Source organism: Lactuca sativa, chromosome 1 (assembly GCF_002870075.4).
Source record: "Lactuca sativa cultivar Salinas chromosome 1, Lsat_Salinas_v11, whole genome shotgun sequence".
NCBI lineage: Eukaryota > Viridiplantae > Streptophyta > Magnoliopsida > Asterales > Asteraceae > Lactuca > Lactuca sativa.
The window spans coordinates 83,526,663-83,541,041 of record NC_056623.2 but is presented as its reverse complement, the minus strand read 5'-3'; the positions used below and the strand labels follow the sequence as shown (position 1 = coordinate 83,541,041).

Below are 14,379 nucleotides of genomic sequence, written 5' to 3'. Positions count from 1 at the left end.
CTCCATCTACTTGCGATCCACTCTCATCTCTCCACGTGTCAAATCACAATCGCCACGTAGGATTTTATTTGGTGCTCTGTTCCTCCTGGCGCAGTTTAGCAAAAACCCTGTCTTCAGTGAACTCAAAGGCCATAGAGAGACGGAAACAGCGAAAGGTTTTCAACGGACAAAACGAGGCCAACTAATACTGCATTCTCAGCCGTCGGATCTTAATCTAACGGCTGAAATATCGAGAATTCTCACCTTTATATAAACGTGGACTCCTTTGATTTCTCAACTGTCCAATTGTTCATTCTTCATATTCAAACCACACACAAACAGATCCCGGATTCCGCCGTCAAACGCCATCGTTTAGTCGTAACGATGGCGTCGGTAGCCCTCACCGCCTCCGTCAACCTAGGGTTCAGGTCATTCGCCACCTCAAACCACCGCATATCATCCAAACAATCTCCTCCGTTAAATCTCAACAGATCAAACAGTCAGCTCCACCTCCGGTCATCTTCTTCATACACATCAAATCTTACTCCTCGCTTGCCACTACTCAGCCTTAAGTCACCGAAGAGAAACCAGAATTTCTCCGTACAAGCATCTGCTGCTGTAGTTCCGGCTAAACAGGATCCTGCTCCGGCGCCGGTGCCATGGCAAGGAGCTGCGATGAAACCTCTGCTTGCTTCAATCGCCACCGGTGTTATCCTCTGGTTCGTTCCGGTACCTACTGGAGTTTCTAAGAATGCATGGCAATTGCTTTCGATATTTCTCGCAACTATCGTTGGGATCATCACACAGCCTCTCCCACTCGGAGCTGTAGCGTTAATGGGACTAGGTGCGTGCGTTCTCACCAAAACACTGACGTTTGCCGCTGCATTTTCGGCTTTCGGTGATCCGATCCCTTGGTTAATTGCTCTTGCCTTCTTCTTCGCCAGAGGATTTATCAAAACAGGATTAGGAAACAGAATTGCTTACCAATTTGTCTCGTTATTCGGTAGCTCATCGTTAGGGCTAGGATATAGTTTGGTTTTCAGTGAGGCTTTGTTAGCACCAGCAATTCCTTCAGTTTCCGCTAGAGCAGGAGGAATTTTCTTACCCTTGGTTAAGTCCTTATGCGTTGCTTGTGGGAGTAATGTAGGCGATGGAACCGAGCATAAGCTAGGTTCATGGTTGATGTTGACTTGTTTCCAGACGTCGGTTATTAGCTCCTCTATGTTCTTGACTGCGATGGCTGCGAATCCACTGAGTGCTAATTTGACTTTTAACACCATAAAGCAGACAATCGGGTGGACCGATTGGGCAACAGCTGCGATCGTTCCTGGAATGGTATCATTGATTGTAGTCCCACTAATTCTCTACTTAATCTATCCACCATCTGTGAAAAGTAGCCCTGATGCACCCAAGCTTGCAAAAGAGAGATTGGAGAAAATGGGGCCAATGACAAAGAACGAAATCATCATGGCAGGCACTTTGCTTCTTACGGTATGGCAAAACTGATTACTCATTAGTCACTACAACTACGTTGATTTGTTCATTCATACTGTAGTTAGTACTAACTGAACAATTCTGGAGTTAGGTTGGGCTATGGATATTTGGAGGAATGCTGAATGTTGATGCTGTTACAGCTGCAATTCTTGGACTATCTGTTCTTCTTATAACAGGAGTCGTGACATGGAAAGAATGCTTAGGTGAATCTGTTGCTTGGGACACCCTTACATGGTTTGCTGCACTCATTGCAATGGCAGGGTACCTCAACAAATATGGTCTCATCTCCTGGTTCAGTCAAACCGTGGTCAAGGTATGTTTTCAATTTCATCATACATTCATCCTCCAAACCTAAACAAAATCTGAAAATCTTTTGAATGCAGTTTGTAGGTGGACTAGGTCTTCAATGGCAAGCATCTTTTGGGATTCTAGTTCTTCTATACTTCTACTCCCATTACTTTTTCGCTAGTGGAGCTGCTCACATTGGTGCCATGTTCACCGCCTTCTTGTCAGTTGCCACTGCCCTTGGGACACCACCTCTGTTTGCAGCAATGGTGTTAGCATTTCTTTCCAACCTCATGGGTGGGTTGACCCATTATGGAATCGGGTCAGCTCCAGTTTTCTATGGAGCAAACTATGTCCCTCTTGCAAAATGGTGGGGTTATGGGTTCCTTATTTCTGTAGTCAACATCATCATCTGGCTTGGAGTTGGAGGTGTCTGGTGGAAGTTCATCGGCTTATGGTAGTTAAAAAAAAGGTACCGATTTGATCACAAAACTCACAACTTTCTGACTTCTCCTGTGCTTTTTTCTTTTGCTACTAGGATTTAACCAAATCCAAATCTAGTTTTCAAGATTTTTGCTCAGGATTCTTTAGCCTTGCAAATAATTTTTGTGTTTGTTGGAGGGTTGTGTAGGTTAAGATGTTATACATCATACATGGCATGAGGCCGAAATATATTTCAAGTTTGAATTTGTACTTTTAAAATTTTGATATGTCACATTATGTAACTTGGAGAATTATAGCATGTTTTTGCTATGGTTTTGCATTTCATATACTTGGATCAATTTCACATATCATCTTTATGAAGTGCTTAATAAACAAAGACATGTTTTTTTTTTTTGACTGAATGAACTAAACTAAATCTAGGTAATTCCCTTTAGAAAGCACCAGGGCCCGGTTCCTGTACCTATCCTGAAAAAACACATGACGAAAGTACTTGAGGATGAATGCAGAGAGAGATGGATACAAAAATAGACAGGACACAAAAAGGCAAATTATAGTCTGTCCTTTTGTGTCCTGTCTTAACAAAGGCAAAACATCTTGTTTTGGCTTTGAGTATTTGTGATATGAAAAAGTACCTCCAAAATCCAGCTAATGCTCTCATACTCATATATAAAGTCAGAGCAACCCATAGACCGATGAACCCGTGGCTTGAGGCGACAAATAATGATATAATGCTAATTATAGCAACGAGAACCTAAGATCCAAAAAATTTCAAATAATCTCAATTGAAGAAGTATCCATTTGTTCGATTTTTTGTATTTCATTTTGTAGGTTCTTTTGTAAGAACCTAAAGAATGATATTAAAAAAAAAAAAAGAATGGTGAAAAGAAGTGAACCATAGAATACGCTGCATATGCAAAATCAGATGCTCCAAAGTTGACACCATCGAAAACAAAGGCCAATGCGTTGATTGGTTGAGTTCCCGCAACAAACTAATACATGAAAAGAAGATCATCACATTGTTAGAGTTAGTTTTAAAGATTGAGCCAAAAAAAAAAAATAGTTTTTAGTTTTCTTTGAGTAAATAATACCGGGATTCCGATGCTAATGAGATGTAGGACACCAGCTTCTTTTGTAAACAATCTTGCTCCAAAGTGTAATCCGAACCCTAAAAGAATAGACAATACAACCCCGAGAACTACACCTAACTGCATTGACAATAAGAGCTTATGTGAGAGTTTTTTCATAATTATATTTTATTTTTTATCTTATTAATTATAAATAGATAAGATTTGTGGGACCCATAAATAAGTTTTGAAAAACTTAAAGAATTGTTTAATAGTTGTTGATTGAGTTAAATGTAACTGAACAAGACTCGGCTATGAATTTGACCGAGTAAGGGACTTTTAAACAGTATTAATCTGGCAGAGTTAGACCTAATAAGAGACATATCAAACATATTTTTGTTTTCTTGACTTAATGTTGATATGGCATTACAAAACTTAATTAAAAACTTTCGTATTGTGGATGCTTTAGTGTACCTGCAATACTCTTGAAGCGGTTGCAGTAACCTTTTCGTAGTCCATTTTTGCAAATGCACTTGCAATTATAGCCTTGAAAGATTTAATCAAGATACAAGATTTTATATGTGAAAGCCAAAAAGAATAAAAAATATATAGTGAATGAGTTAGAAACAGAAACCTGTCCTGCAACAGCCAAACCATCGGCTAAAAGTGAAGTTGCAAGCCAAACTTGCAAACAAACTTGAAAGGCAGCCATTGTTGTTGACCCTTGTCTTGCAGCCATTGATGCAGCTAATGTTACACAGAATGTTACAGCCGTCACTCTCATTAGCAACAAAAAACCTGTTTCTTGGAAACATAAACCAAAATAAAAATTGAGATATAAATATTTGATCCCGTTTACATTGTTTAAACAAGACATGAAATTGATATAATCACCGTTTTTGAGAAATCGACCAAACTGTAGATGCTTAGAATTAGGTGGTACGATATCAATCTTTTCTATTAATCTCCAAAAGAGTATTACTGAAATTAGGTACCTACACACAAGTGTCAAAAGATCAATGAGTTTTTTTTTTTTAAAAAAGCGATATATTTGACTTTTGATGCTAAAATAAGTGTCTTTAATTTGATTTTTTATAATCTGTGGTATATAAATGGTCATATGACGTAATGAACCGGTTTAAAAATTCTTAAAATCTTGTAGAAGTTTCTAAAATCATGAAAAGTTGAGAAGGGTATAGAATTTAGTAGGGCATGCTACAATGTATCAAAGGCTTAAGTAGTAGCCTAAAACTATGCCTTATAAAGAAGTCATTTAAAAAAATAGGTCAAACACTTTCATTTGTAATACATTCATCTATTCGTTTATGATATTTTGAATTTTTTTAACTCCTGTCTTAGATAGAGGAGAATACTAGTAAAAAATGAAAGAATGAAGAAGCAAATTACACACCAGTATGTGGATTCTTTTCTAACGAATGGATCCAAATTTGAATTACTTTTGAGTTAATGGATCTAAATTTGGATTCACTTTTGACCATTGTGCATTACAATAAATATGTGAGGCGTTGTAAGTTGCTTTTTGTATATATTTATAATTATGACCCAAGTCAATAACCCTACACCGATACTAAATCAACAATTGTGTCTCATATCAATTAGCAATTTCTTTCTTGAATTAGTCCAAAAAAGATACTTCCAAGTTCATATATGTAAATTGAATTATTCATTTTTAAAAGTAAAGAGTAAATTACATGAATGGTCCCTATGGTTTGGGGTAATTTGCGCATTTGGTCCCTAACTTATTTTTTTAACTCGGAAAGTCCCTACTGTTTGTTTTTGTTATGAGTTTGGTCCCTACTGTTTGTTTTTGTTACGTGTTTGGTTCATGTCTTATCTAACGCGCAAATTACCCTAAACTATAGGGATCAAACACAATTTTAAAGATAACTTACTGAGATATAACATGAGCAATGGCCGCACCGCTGACCCCAAGACCAAAAACAAAAATAAATATTGGGTCTAGAATAATATTTGTCACATCTCCTGTCACTTAAACTCATTTAAAATTAAATTTAAGTTAGAAAATACATAAATGGTATATTACAGACAATATATCATTATTTCATTTTCCACTTACCTGTTGCATACAAAGGAGTTTTTGTGTCTTTGAATCCACGAAAAACTCCTTGCATCGCTAACGAAAGTAGAACCGCAGGAGCACCAAGCGACCTTAACTTTAAGTATTGTTGTGCGGGGTACAACATAGGAGAGTCCTGTATATTCAAAAGAATCAGCATCTAGGTTTCGACAGTTTTGTTCAAAACCTAGAACAAGGTTTTGACAGTTGTTCAAAACCTGAGTACACATAGACCGTAAAGTACTCTTTTTTACCATAAAAAAGAAAGCTGCTTTATAACAAGTGAAAGCTTAGCAATTTCTACATACCGATTTGATCCCCATTATGCTCAAAATGGGTTTCGATGCGTTTATTAGAAACACAGCTTGCAAAAACCCTAAAACGACCCCAATGATTATAGCAGATGAAGCTGACGGGATTCGCTTTTTCTCGTAGCTTGTAACTATCGACTCCTCATCGAGTGACTCAGACTCTACATTGTACAAGTTGATATTTTGATAAATAACAAATTAGTCGGATGCATAAATCATAATAAAATGAAATTTGGTAATAATATTATACTTATGTTATGTAGTTCGAGCAACTTTTTGTTTTCACTATTTGTAGTGGGCCCTTGCATTTGATGACTTGAGTTCATGATTGTGTCTTCCTCAGCCACAAAAGATGTTGTAATGCTTACTAGAGGAAAAATTGCGATTCTTGATACTTGGTTGAAAACAGCTATCGAAACTCCCACAGCAGCTAGTTCAGTTGCACCTTCATGTATACATGTTTATTTGAATTAATATGTTATCTAACTATTGTATGTATAATTTTGTCGTAATCATGGATTCATTGTTAACATATATACAAATAAAAACACATTAGAATATATGAAATTACCAATTTGACCAATGAAGGCTGTGTCCACAAGAGAGGCAATAGGATCGGCTGTCAAAGCAAGTGCTGCTGGTAAGGCGATTTTAGCTATTTCTACGCCAAGTTCATCCATTTTTAATGCTGACCTGAAAAATACACGTATTACCATCTTAGCACATAAAGTATAGAACAAGTTTTTAAATTATGTTACAACATTTATAAACAATTTTAATCAGAATTCAGATGATCGAGTGCACAATAGCTTCTTCAATTTATAAAGTATTATTAAGAATATATAATTAAAATATATAAAGATAATAAAAAGTAAGTATTTATTTGTTATATCAAAAATATAGTGGTTAGTTTAATATTTGAAAACAGGTTAATGGAAAGGTAATGTACCTCGCATCTTTAAAGAAAATGGAAAAGGGAAATCTTGTTGGATTTCCACATGGACATCCATCGTTTTTCTCAGCCATAATATTTAACCAGATGATAATTGGAGGCTAAAATCGTCAATTCACACTCGAACAAAAGCTTCCTCCGTCGATGGTTTTCCTGCAACAAACGGGATAGATGAGATCAAGCATGAAACATGAAAAACACCTAAAAACCATAATTATTAGATTCAAAAACTCGATTAAAGACCAATTAAAACAAAAGAACAGTACATGTAATCAAGTAAAATATGAATGATGAATCGCTAGCTTGAGAGATGCGGATCACTCTGTTGTTTAAGGAAGTCGATAACAGAGGGGGAAATGGAAATGAAAGAGGAATACTTTGAAGAAGAAAAAGGAGAATATATGATAATTGAAGTGAAAGTGTGAAGTTAGAAAGACAGAGACTTATGACAGTTTTGAAGAAAGAATTCCTGGTTGAGACTTTCTCTTTTCACCATCAACTTTCTCAACCATGTATGTGTGTGTGTGTGTGTGTGAGAGAGAGAGAGAGAGAGAGAGAGAGAGAGAGAGAGAGAGGTGGGTCTTGCTCAGTTGCTTGTAGAGTTGTAGACTTTAATATTCTTCTACGTTGTGTCGATTGGTGTATTGGTTTGGAAAAAGGTTGAGATGACAAATGACAATCCATATATATGACTAGCTAAAAACGTTTGCTTGGTGTTATCATGTATGTATCCAAGCATATTTGGCTATTTGCATTGATTTTTTTTTAATTTTTTTTTTAAATTTAATACCGACGTTGTATCCAAAAATATTATGCTTATGTTTTGAGATGAGATGCTAAATCACATCATCTAAGAGGTGCATGTCGGACACGCCCAAATGTCAATCATGTCGGTGTAATGGTGTAATTGTGGAGCAGGAGCGAATGCATGATTTCATAGTAGGGGTGTTATAGGAAATTTTAAAAATTTCGAAAATTTTTGCAACTGCATCCGGAAAAACCAGACATTTTCGGTGCCACTATATGTACCATAGTAAAACCGCCAATAAACATTAGTAAGTGCACCGGTATTAATTTGAACCTTAGATATTCTTTGTGGAATTCGTCACCTCAACCACTAGGTTCTTATAAGGAAACAATATTCCTATATATTTTTATAACTATTATGGCAACAAACTTAACTAATTTCACAATTTATGAAATGATACAAATTGAACATCATTTTTTGTTGAGATTTGGTTTTGGCATCTCAATGCTTTTTTCTACCGTGTATAGCTTGCTTTTTAATTTCAATCGCATCAGTTAAATTTGTATATGACCACTTAACTCTACTTTAATTAACCTGACAATCTTTCTTAATTTCATGCAAGAACAACCTAGGAAATCTCTCTATAAGAGCAACATCCTCGATCAACACTTCCTTCCAAAGCAGTGCTCCAAAACCATTTGCCAAATGCATACAAAAACGTGAATGAGTGATAATGTCCTTTGTCATTTAAACGATTAAATAAACTCAAGGTCTTAGCCCACACTCTACTTCTTTCTAAAACATCCCCAAACAACATCAACCCCCTTAGCAACCGTAAATGGATTTAACAACTTTGACTCATAAGGTGTCAAAGTTATTAAGGTGGTGTTTGTTTTTTTGTAAAAAACCTTTGCAAACCTGCAATTGATGTGCGACGCAACATACGCGCAACACTTTGTATCCCACAACGGTTTGTTTTTCACAGCCTTCAAAGTAGAAAACCTTTGTGCGTCCTCTGTTTGAGAGAGCACTTGAGTTACCACTTCTAGCCTCTTCAAACTTAACCCTAAAAAATCCGCCTATTACCCTAAAAAAATATCGCATTTTTTTCTCCCTTGAAGTCGTTTTCCCCAAACAATCGCATCGGTCCTTGGCTGGCGGAGCTTCCTTCCCACCGACGTTCCATCCTCTCCAGTGTTCCCTCCTCCCGGTCGTCGGCGCCGATTTTAATATCGATAAGTTTTTTTTGGTGTATTGTTGCTGAAACAAAAATATGCCATGGTTAATCTTCAATTTTTCGTTTTTTTATTGCTGGAGCATGAAACATCCCAAAAATAAGTCGTGTATCTCAAAAATATAAATAAAACCATAATCGTCATCCATTATATAAAATCATAAGTCGTGTATCTCAAAAATATCATAAACAACTGTCAATATATCTAAATCATGTGACAATCATCAAAGTAAATCATCTCAGGCTAAAAGTTATGGTGTGTGTCATGAAGTCATCACGAGCTCTTCCCCTTACTAGCGAAAGTACCTAAAACCAAAACTATAAACTATAAACATGAAGCTTAGTGAGTCTCCCCAAACTACCACATATCATGAACATTATCACATAATAACATACAATGGGTCTTACCCACTACATCGGGCCCCGCCCGACATCGGACGAATCCGACATCAGGCCTCGCCCGACATCGGACCTGTCACAACCCCGAACCAGACGGCGGAAACATCTGGGGGCTTGTGTGTGACTTCATCTTGAAATATCATTACAGTGAATATAAATGAAACATAAATCATCATTACCATGCATAATATAATACAACTATCATTGTTTACATCAGGTACAATCTTTTAAATAACATGACCAAAACATTCAATGTATGATGTTTAACAGTACACAAAACAAAGTCCCCTATTCTTGTTGATTATTCTGCTTAACGAGTCCCTGAGAGTACAAGTTATTTTGAAAACATCAACATATATAATGTTGGTGAGTTCATAAGTATATTTGAGAAAATGATTTGTATAACTTTGTAGTCACAAGAAAATCCTGTATTTTCTTAAAATAGTTTGGTATGTTTATGTCTGATCTTGTATTAATGCATGTGTGTTATTGTTTAATAGAACGTCAAAAGTAATTGAAGAGAACGTAAATAGAATGTCCCCTGACAACCCGACGTTGCCCGTAAAAGAAGAATAGTTAATGTTGTCGTACCAACACCAAGGCTGAGTACCAATGTGAGTAAGTTACCGAGTAATCCAATAATATAAGAAAATAGATAATGTTGTCGTACCAACACCGAGGCGGGGTGCCAATGTGAGTAAGTTTCCTAGTAATCCAACATAAAAGAAAATAGTCTTCCGCAAACTTCATAACGTTAATTCCTCTAAGTGAGCCGTCATAACCATACTAAATATTTACAATTTCGCCTGTCTTGGCGTTAGTGAACGTTGACTGAAAAATAGAATAAGGTTATAGTCACCCTAGACCGATGAAGTAATCTAACTGTAGCGAACAGCTCAGGTGTGGGGTGTCATCCCCGTATAGATCTATACACAAAACCCCGCTCTCCTTCCAAGAGACGCTGATTATAACTACAGGCTACGATCGAACACTTAATAGGTGTCAACCGACAAAAACTCACTAGATCCTTAATCGAATTTACGCGAAGATAAACGTATAAAACTCATTCCAGGCCCAACGAACCATGTAAGTGAGCCACTAAGGCATCGCTAAACATGTGAGTCATTTCAAAACCTAATATGAATAAGATTATATAACATGGGCCCAAAATATATGTAAAAGGACAACTAAGGCCCATTTCACATGTAACGTATTTATAGGCTCAAATAGCATGCAAATAGTATACAAAACCTATCAACATATAAATGGGCCACTAAGGCCCAATAACCTAGAAATGATCAAAATTAATTCGTTTGCTAGTTTATTATTGGTTTTGGTTCAAGTGTTCACTAAAATAGCATAAAAGGCCCACTTTTGTAAAAATGACGTTCTTGGCCCAATAAGTCAAAAATTTACAATTAAGGCCAATTTTTTTGTAAAAATAACACTTTAGTCCCAATTTTGTTCAAAACTTGTGTTTATGACTAGTTTGTGGTAAAAATAACCTTTTAAACCCATTTTTGTCAAAAATATCATTTTTGGCTTGATTTTTGTGAAAACACACATTTTTCTGGTTTTTGGATTTTCTGACCTAGTTGTTGAAAAATTTGTAGAAAAATCATTGTAAGTCGAAATTTGGATCCGTAAATTCTGGAAGTTTGGAAATTTTGTCTACTTTGTTCACAATGTTTCTCATAATTTTTAATGGCCTAATAGGTGTGAAATTGCTCACCTTCACATGTTGGTCCGAAATTATTTCAAATATGATAGGCAGTTTTGTAAAATTCACCAAAAAATGTATAAAAATCGTATGAAAACGTGAGGCTAGTCATTTTAAAGGTATAAACCTGAACTTTTTGCATGTTAAACAGTTTTGAAAAATATTATCATTAAGTTGATCAAAACAGTCGGAGATTGGACCAAAACTTTTCTGTCAAGGGCTGATTTATGAGTCTAGTTTATAGATCTTTGAACACAACACTCCTTTTTGCTATTTTAAGTGTATAAATCCCAGATCTACAAGTTTACATGTATTATATGTGATAACACATACTTTCCTCAAGGTTTTCATGTAGATCCAAGTGATAAACTTAATATTCTTATCATATTTTTAGATTTATGAAGTAAATAGCACATAATCAACAAATAAGTTATGAAAAACACACATATTCATGCATATACACATAGATCTACATAAAGCAACTTGTATTCTCCCTCAAAACCAAGTAAAAATCGAAAATAGGGGGTATGAACTCACCTTGGGGTGATGGATCGGTTTTGATGAAGAAGTGGAAGAAGATTTTTGATCCTAGCTAACAAGCTTTCTTGAGTAAATCTTGAACTTAGGAGGGTTCTAAGAGTATGATTTACAAACACTTGTTTAGAAGTATTGTTCTAACACAAAAATGAAGTTATTTAGCTTGAATGTGTGATGACTTACCCAAGATTGATGATCTTTAGCGAAGATCTTCTTGAAACACCTAGAGATCTCGAAAATTTGGATGGAAGGAAGGAGAATGTTCTTGAGTGTTTGAGAGAGTTTTCTTGAAAGATTTTTGAGTGAATGAGGGTGGTGTGAGGTGTTTTGGCCAAAAAGAATAAGAAAAGAGGGGAGAAGGAGTGAGGTGATGTGCGTGGAGATCCACCATGCAATAAAGAGGTGGCAAGCTCTCATAATTCCTCTAATTCCCTTTATTTTTCTTTTCTTTTCCTCATTGGGCCGAGAATTGGGCTTAAGATGGATGAAATTGAATTATTTTGGCCCACTCTTGGTTTTGCTCGATTTTGTGAAGCCCAATAAATATGTTTCGGCCCATTGGGCCCTTAAGTGTATTCACGACCCAATTTGGCATAAAAGAATGGATTTTATGGCTTACTAGGGTTAATTGGATTATTTATAGCCCAATAAGGCCTATTAGGGTTATAATGATTCATTCTAGGCCCAAATGGTCCAAATTGTTATAGATTTGTGAATGGGTCCAATAAGAGAGTCCTAGTCCATATAGAACTTGAACCGAGATTTTGTAGGGTTTCCAACCCTTAGTTGAACATGTGAGATGTATTTGAATGAGTATTAAGTGATATTCACTTAGGCCCTGTTTGGTAGCCTCTTAATTGAAAAATTAAGAGGCAACCTCTTAATTTCTCAGATGTAGTCTCTTTGGTTAGATATGAATTTATGCCTCTTAATTAAAAAGATGTCTCTTAAACTTTCAGATGTAAAAGCGTGTCTGAAAAAATAAATAGAACGTGCGTTCCTTTTTTTGCCCAAATCCTCCATATCCTTCCTCTACTCTTTCTTCTTCACAACGTCGCCTCTTGCTCCTTCCCACTGAAACTACTATTACAACCCTCCGTCGTCCCAACCGGACATCGCCTCCGCCAGAGAGACCGACATCGCCTCTGTCTGAAACGTCTCTGCCACTGTCGACTTTGCCTACGCATCCGATTGCTTCACCCTTCACCTCCGACATCTTATGCAGGTAACATTTTCTTTTTTTTTTTTTCTTGTTATGTAATTAAAGGAACTCAAGAGTACACCACTTTTGATTTTCTATAATTATAAATTCAACAATATCCCACTGATCAAGACATTGAAGCCCTAGATCGTTTATTTTGAAGTTCTAATAAATTCAGTTTATTTGTATTTTAATGGGAACTTGTTGTTTGTTTATTGCACTATATTTTTTATTTTACTTTAATGAACGACAAACATGGGTTTTTACTTATGATTGATACAATTTTTATTGAAGAGTGTAATAACTTGATTATAAGTATTTGGATTTTTGTATTGATTTATTTGTGCCCTAAGTGATGTTTTTGTCTTATGGTTGCTATTTAAAATAAAAGGGAATGGAAATGTAACTATGTTGGAGATACATCTCGTGTTTGTCACACGGCTAGATTGTGCTGATAAGAGTGACAATTTAGGTTGTTTCTTGTTGAGAGTTGAAGAGTTGCTCAATGCTCAATGCAAGCCATAACAGTTATTGTGGGTTTTGTCCAAGTTGAAGAGTTGCTCAATGCTTAATATTGGTGTTATTTTTTTATTTTTGATGTTTTTATGAGTTTTGATGCTATTTTGGTGAAGTTGAAAAAAATACCTAAAAGGGAAACCATACATTTTTATCATTATATCATTGCACTTTCTATTTATACCTAATTAGAATGCTAGAATTTGTTATAGTTTTTAAAATACGATGTCTTAATAAGGAGATGTTGGAAGTATACTGTTGTAATTGAAAGAAATGATAGAGAAGGGTAAAATGGTCATTTTTATTATTCAGCATAAAAATTCAGAGGTTCCAACCAAACAACATGTTAAAATTCAGATCTTAAAAATTCAGGCCCTCTTAGAAATTCAGACCTCTTAAAAATTTAGATATTTAAAATTCAGATCCTGCCAAACAGCCCCTTAGAGTACATGCCTTAAAATAGTTGAATGATTACATGAGAATAGAATTTCCTAGCTAAAATTGCTAGTTGTGAGAGGACTGAAGTCCGGTATACATATAACATAAACACATAACATAAACACATAACATAAACATATAAACATTCCTCGGGCTTGCCCCGACATCGGACCGAAGCCCGGAACATATAAAGCATAACATATAAGCTAAACATTCTTCGGGCTTCCCCGGCATCGGACCGAAGCCCGGAACATATAACATACACATGCAAGAATCACAAAGACATCAAGCATACAAAACATTCCTCGGGCTTGCCCTGGCATCAAACCAAAGTCCAGAATCATACAATCTACATCGGGCTATCCCCGGCATCGGAAAGAAGTCGGACATACGCTAACATACATAAACGGGTCGACATCGGTGCCTTCGAACCGTTCCTACTGGAGGAAAACTCACCTCACAAAGCTGGCTGTTGAATCTCTCGGTAAGGAATCTCTATCGGCTGCTTCTGCGACTCCCTAACTAACATCATCATAATAACACTTAATCAATATCCAAAATCTTTCTTAGGGTAAAATGACTACTTTACCCCTGGTCAAAGTCAACATTCTCAGTTGACTCAACTCGCCAAGTTAACCCTTCAACTCGCCGAGTTCTATAAATCAGAAATCCTGAAATCGCAATCCAACTCGTCGATTCATCCCCCTAACTCGCTGAGTTCCTCTACTACTCGTAGTCACGATAAAACGAGTCAACTCGTCGAGTCCCTCCTCTAACTTGTCGAGTTCTATTTGGTACAGAATCAGGACAAAACGACTCAACTTGTCGAGTTCCTCTATGGACTCGACGAGTTCCTCAATTTGTTTGGGCTTTCTTAAAGGATTAAACACCTACTCTTCAGATCCAAGCTTCTTATCTCTCATGTGTACTGAAAACGTCCTTTTAAGGGTAAAGTTTCC

At 36.2% G+C, this 14,379-nt stretch overlaps 2 protein-coding genes across 3 annotated transcripts; one reads left to right on the top strand and one right to left on the bottom strand.

The window, feature by feature from the left end:
* The first annotated feature begins 221 nt into the window (after positions 1–221).
* Positions 222–2,549, top strand: LOC111881069 (dicarboxylate transporter 1, chloroplastic). Its single transcript, XM_023877458.3, has 3 exons — positions 222–1,470; positions 1,565–1,786; positions 1,857–2,549. The coding sequence occupies exons 1-3, from the start codon at positions 364–366 to the stop codon at positions 2,217–2,219; spliced, it is 1,692 nt and encodes a 563-aa protein (XP_023733226.1). The 5' UTR covers positions 222–363; the 3' UTR covers positions 2,220–2,549.
* LOC111881070 (protein DETOXIFICATION 42) lies at positions 2,485–7,227 on the bottom strand. 2 transcript variants are annotated; one of them, XM_023877459.3, is made up of 14 exons: positions 6,894–7,227; positions 6,625–6,780; positions 6,247–6,368; positions 5,926–6,120; positions 5,673–5,836; positions 5,365–5,500; positions 5,180–5,276; positions 4,161–4,261; positions 3,901–4,070; positions 3,741–3,812; positions 3,291–3,407; positions 3,096–3,191; positions 2,835–2,953; positions 2,485–2,667 (listed from the first exon to the last, which is right to left on the bottom strand). In XM_023877459.3, the coding sequence occupies exons 2-14, from the start codon at positions 6,699–6,701 to the stop codon at positions 2,619–2,621; spliced, it is 1,515 nt and encodes a 504-aa protein (XP_023733227.1). In that variant the 5' UTR covers positions 6,702–6,780; positions 6,894–7,227; the 3' UTR covers positions 2,485–2,618. The 2 variants fall into 2 exon arrangements, with proteins under 2 accessions (XP_023733227.1, XP_023733228.1); XM_023877460.3 differs by having other exon boundaries at positions 3,901–4,064; positions 6,894–7,225.
* Between the last annotated feature and the right edge of the window lie 7,152 nt (positions 7,228–14,379).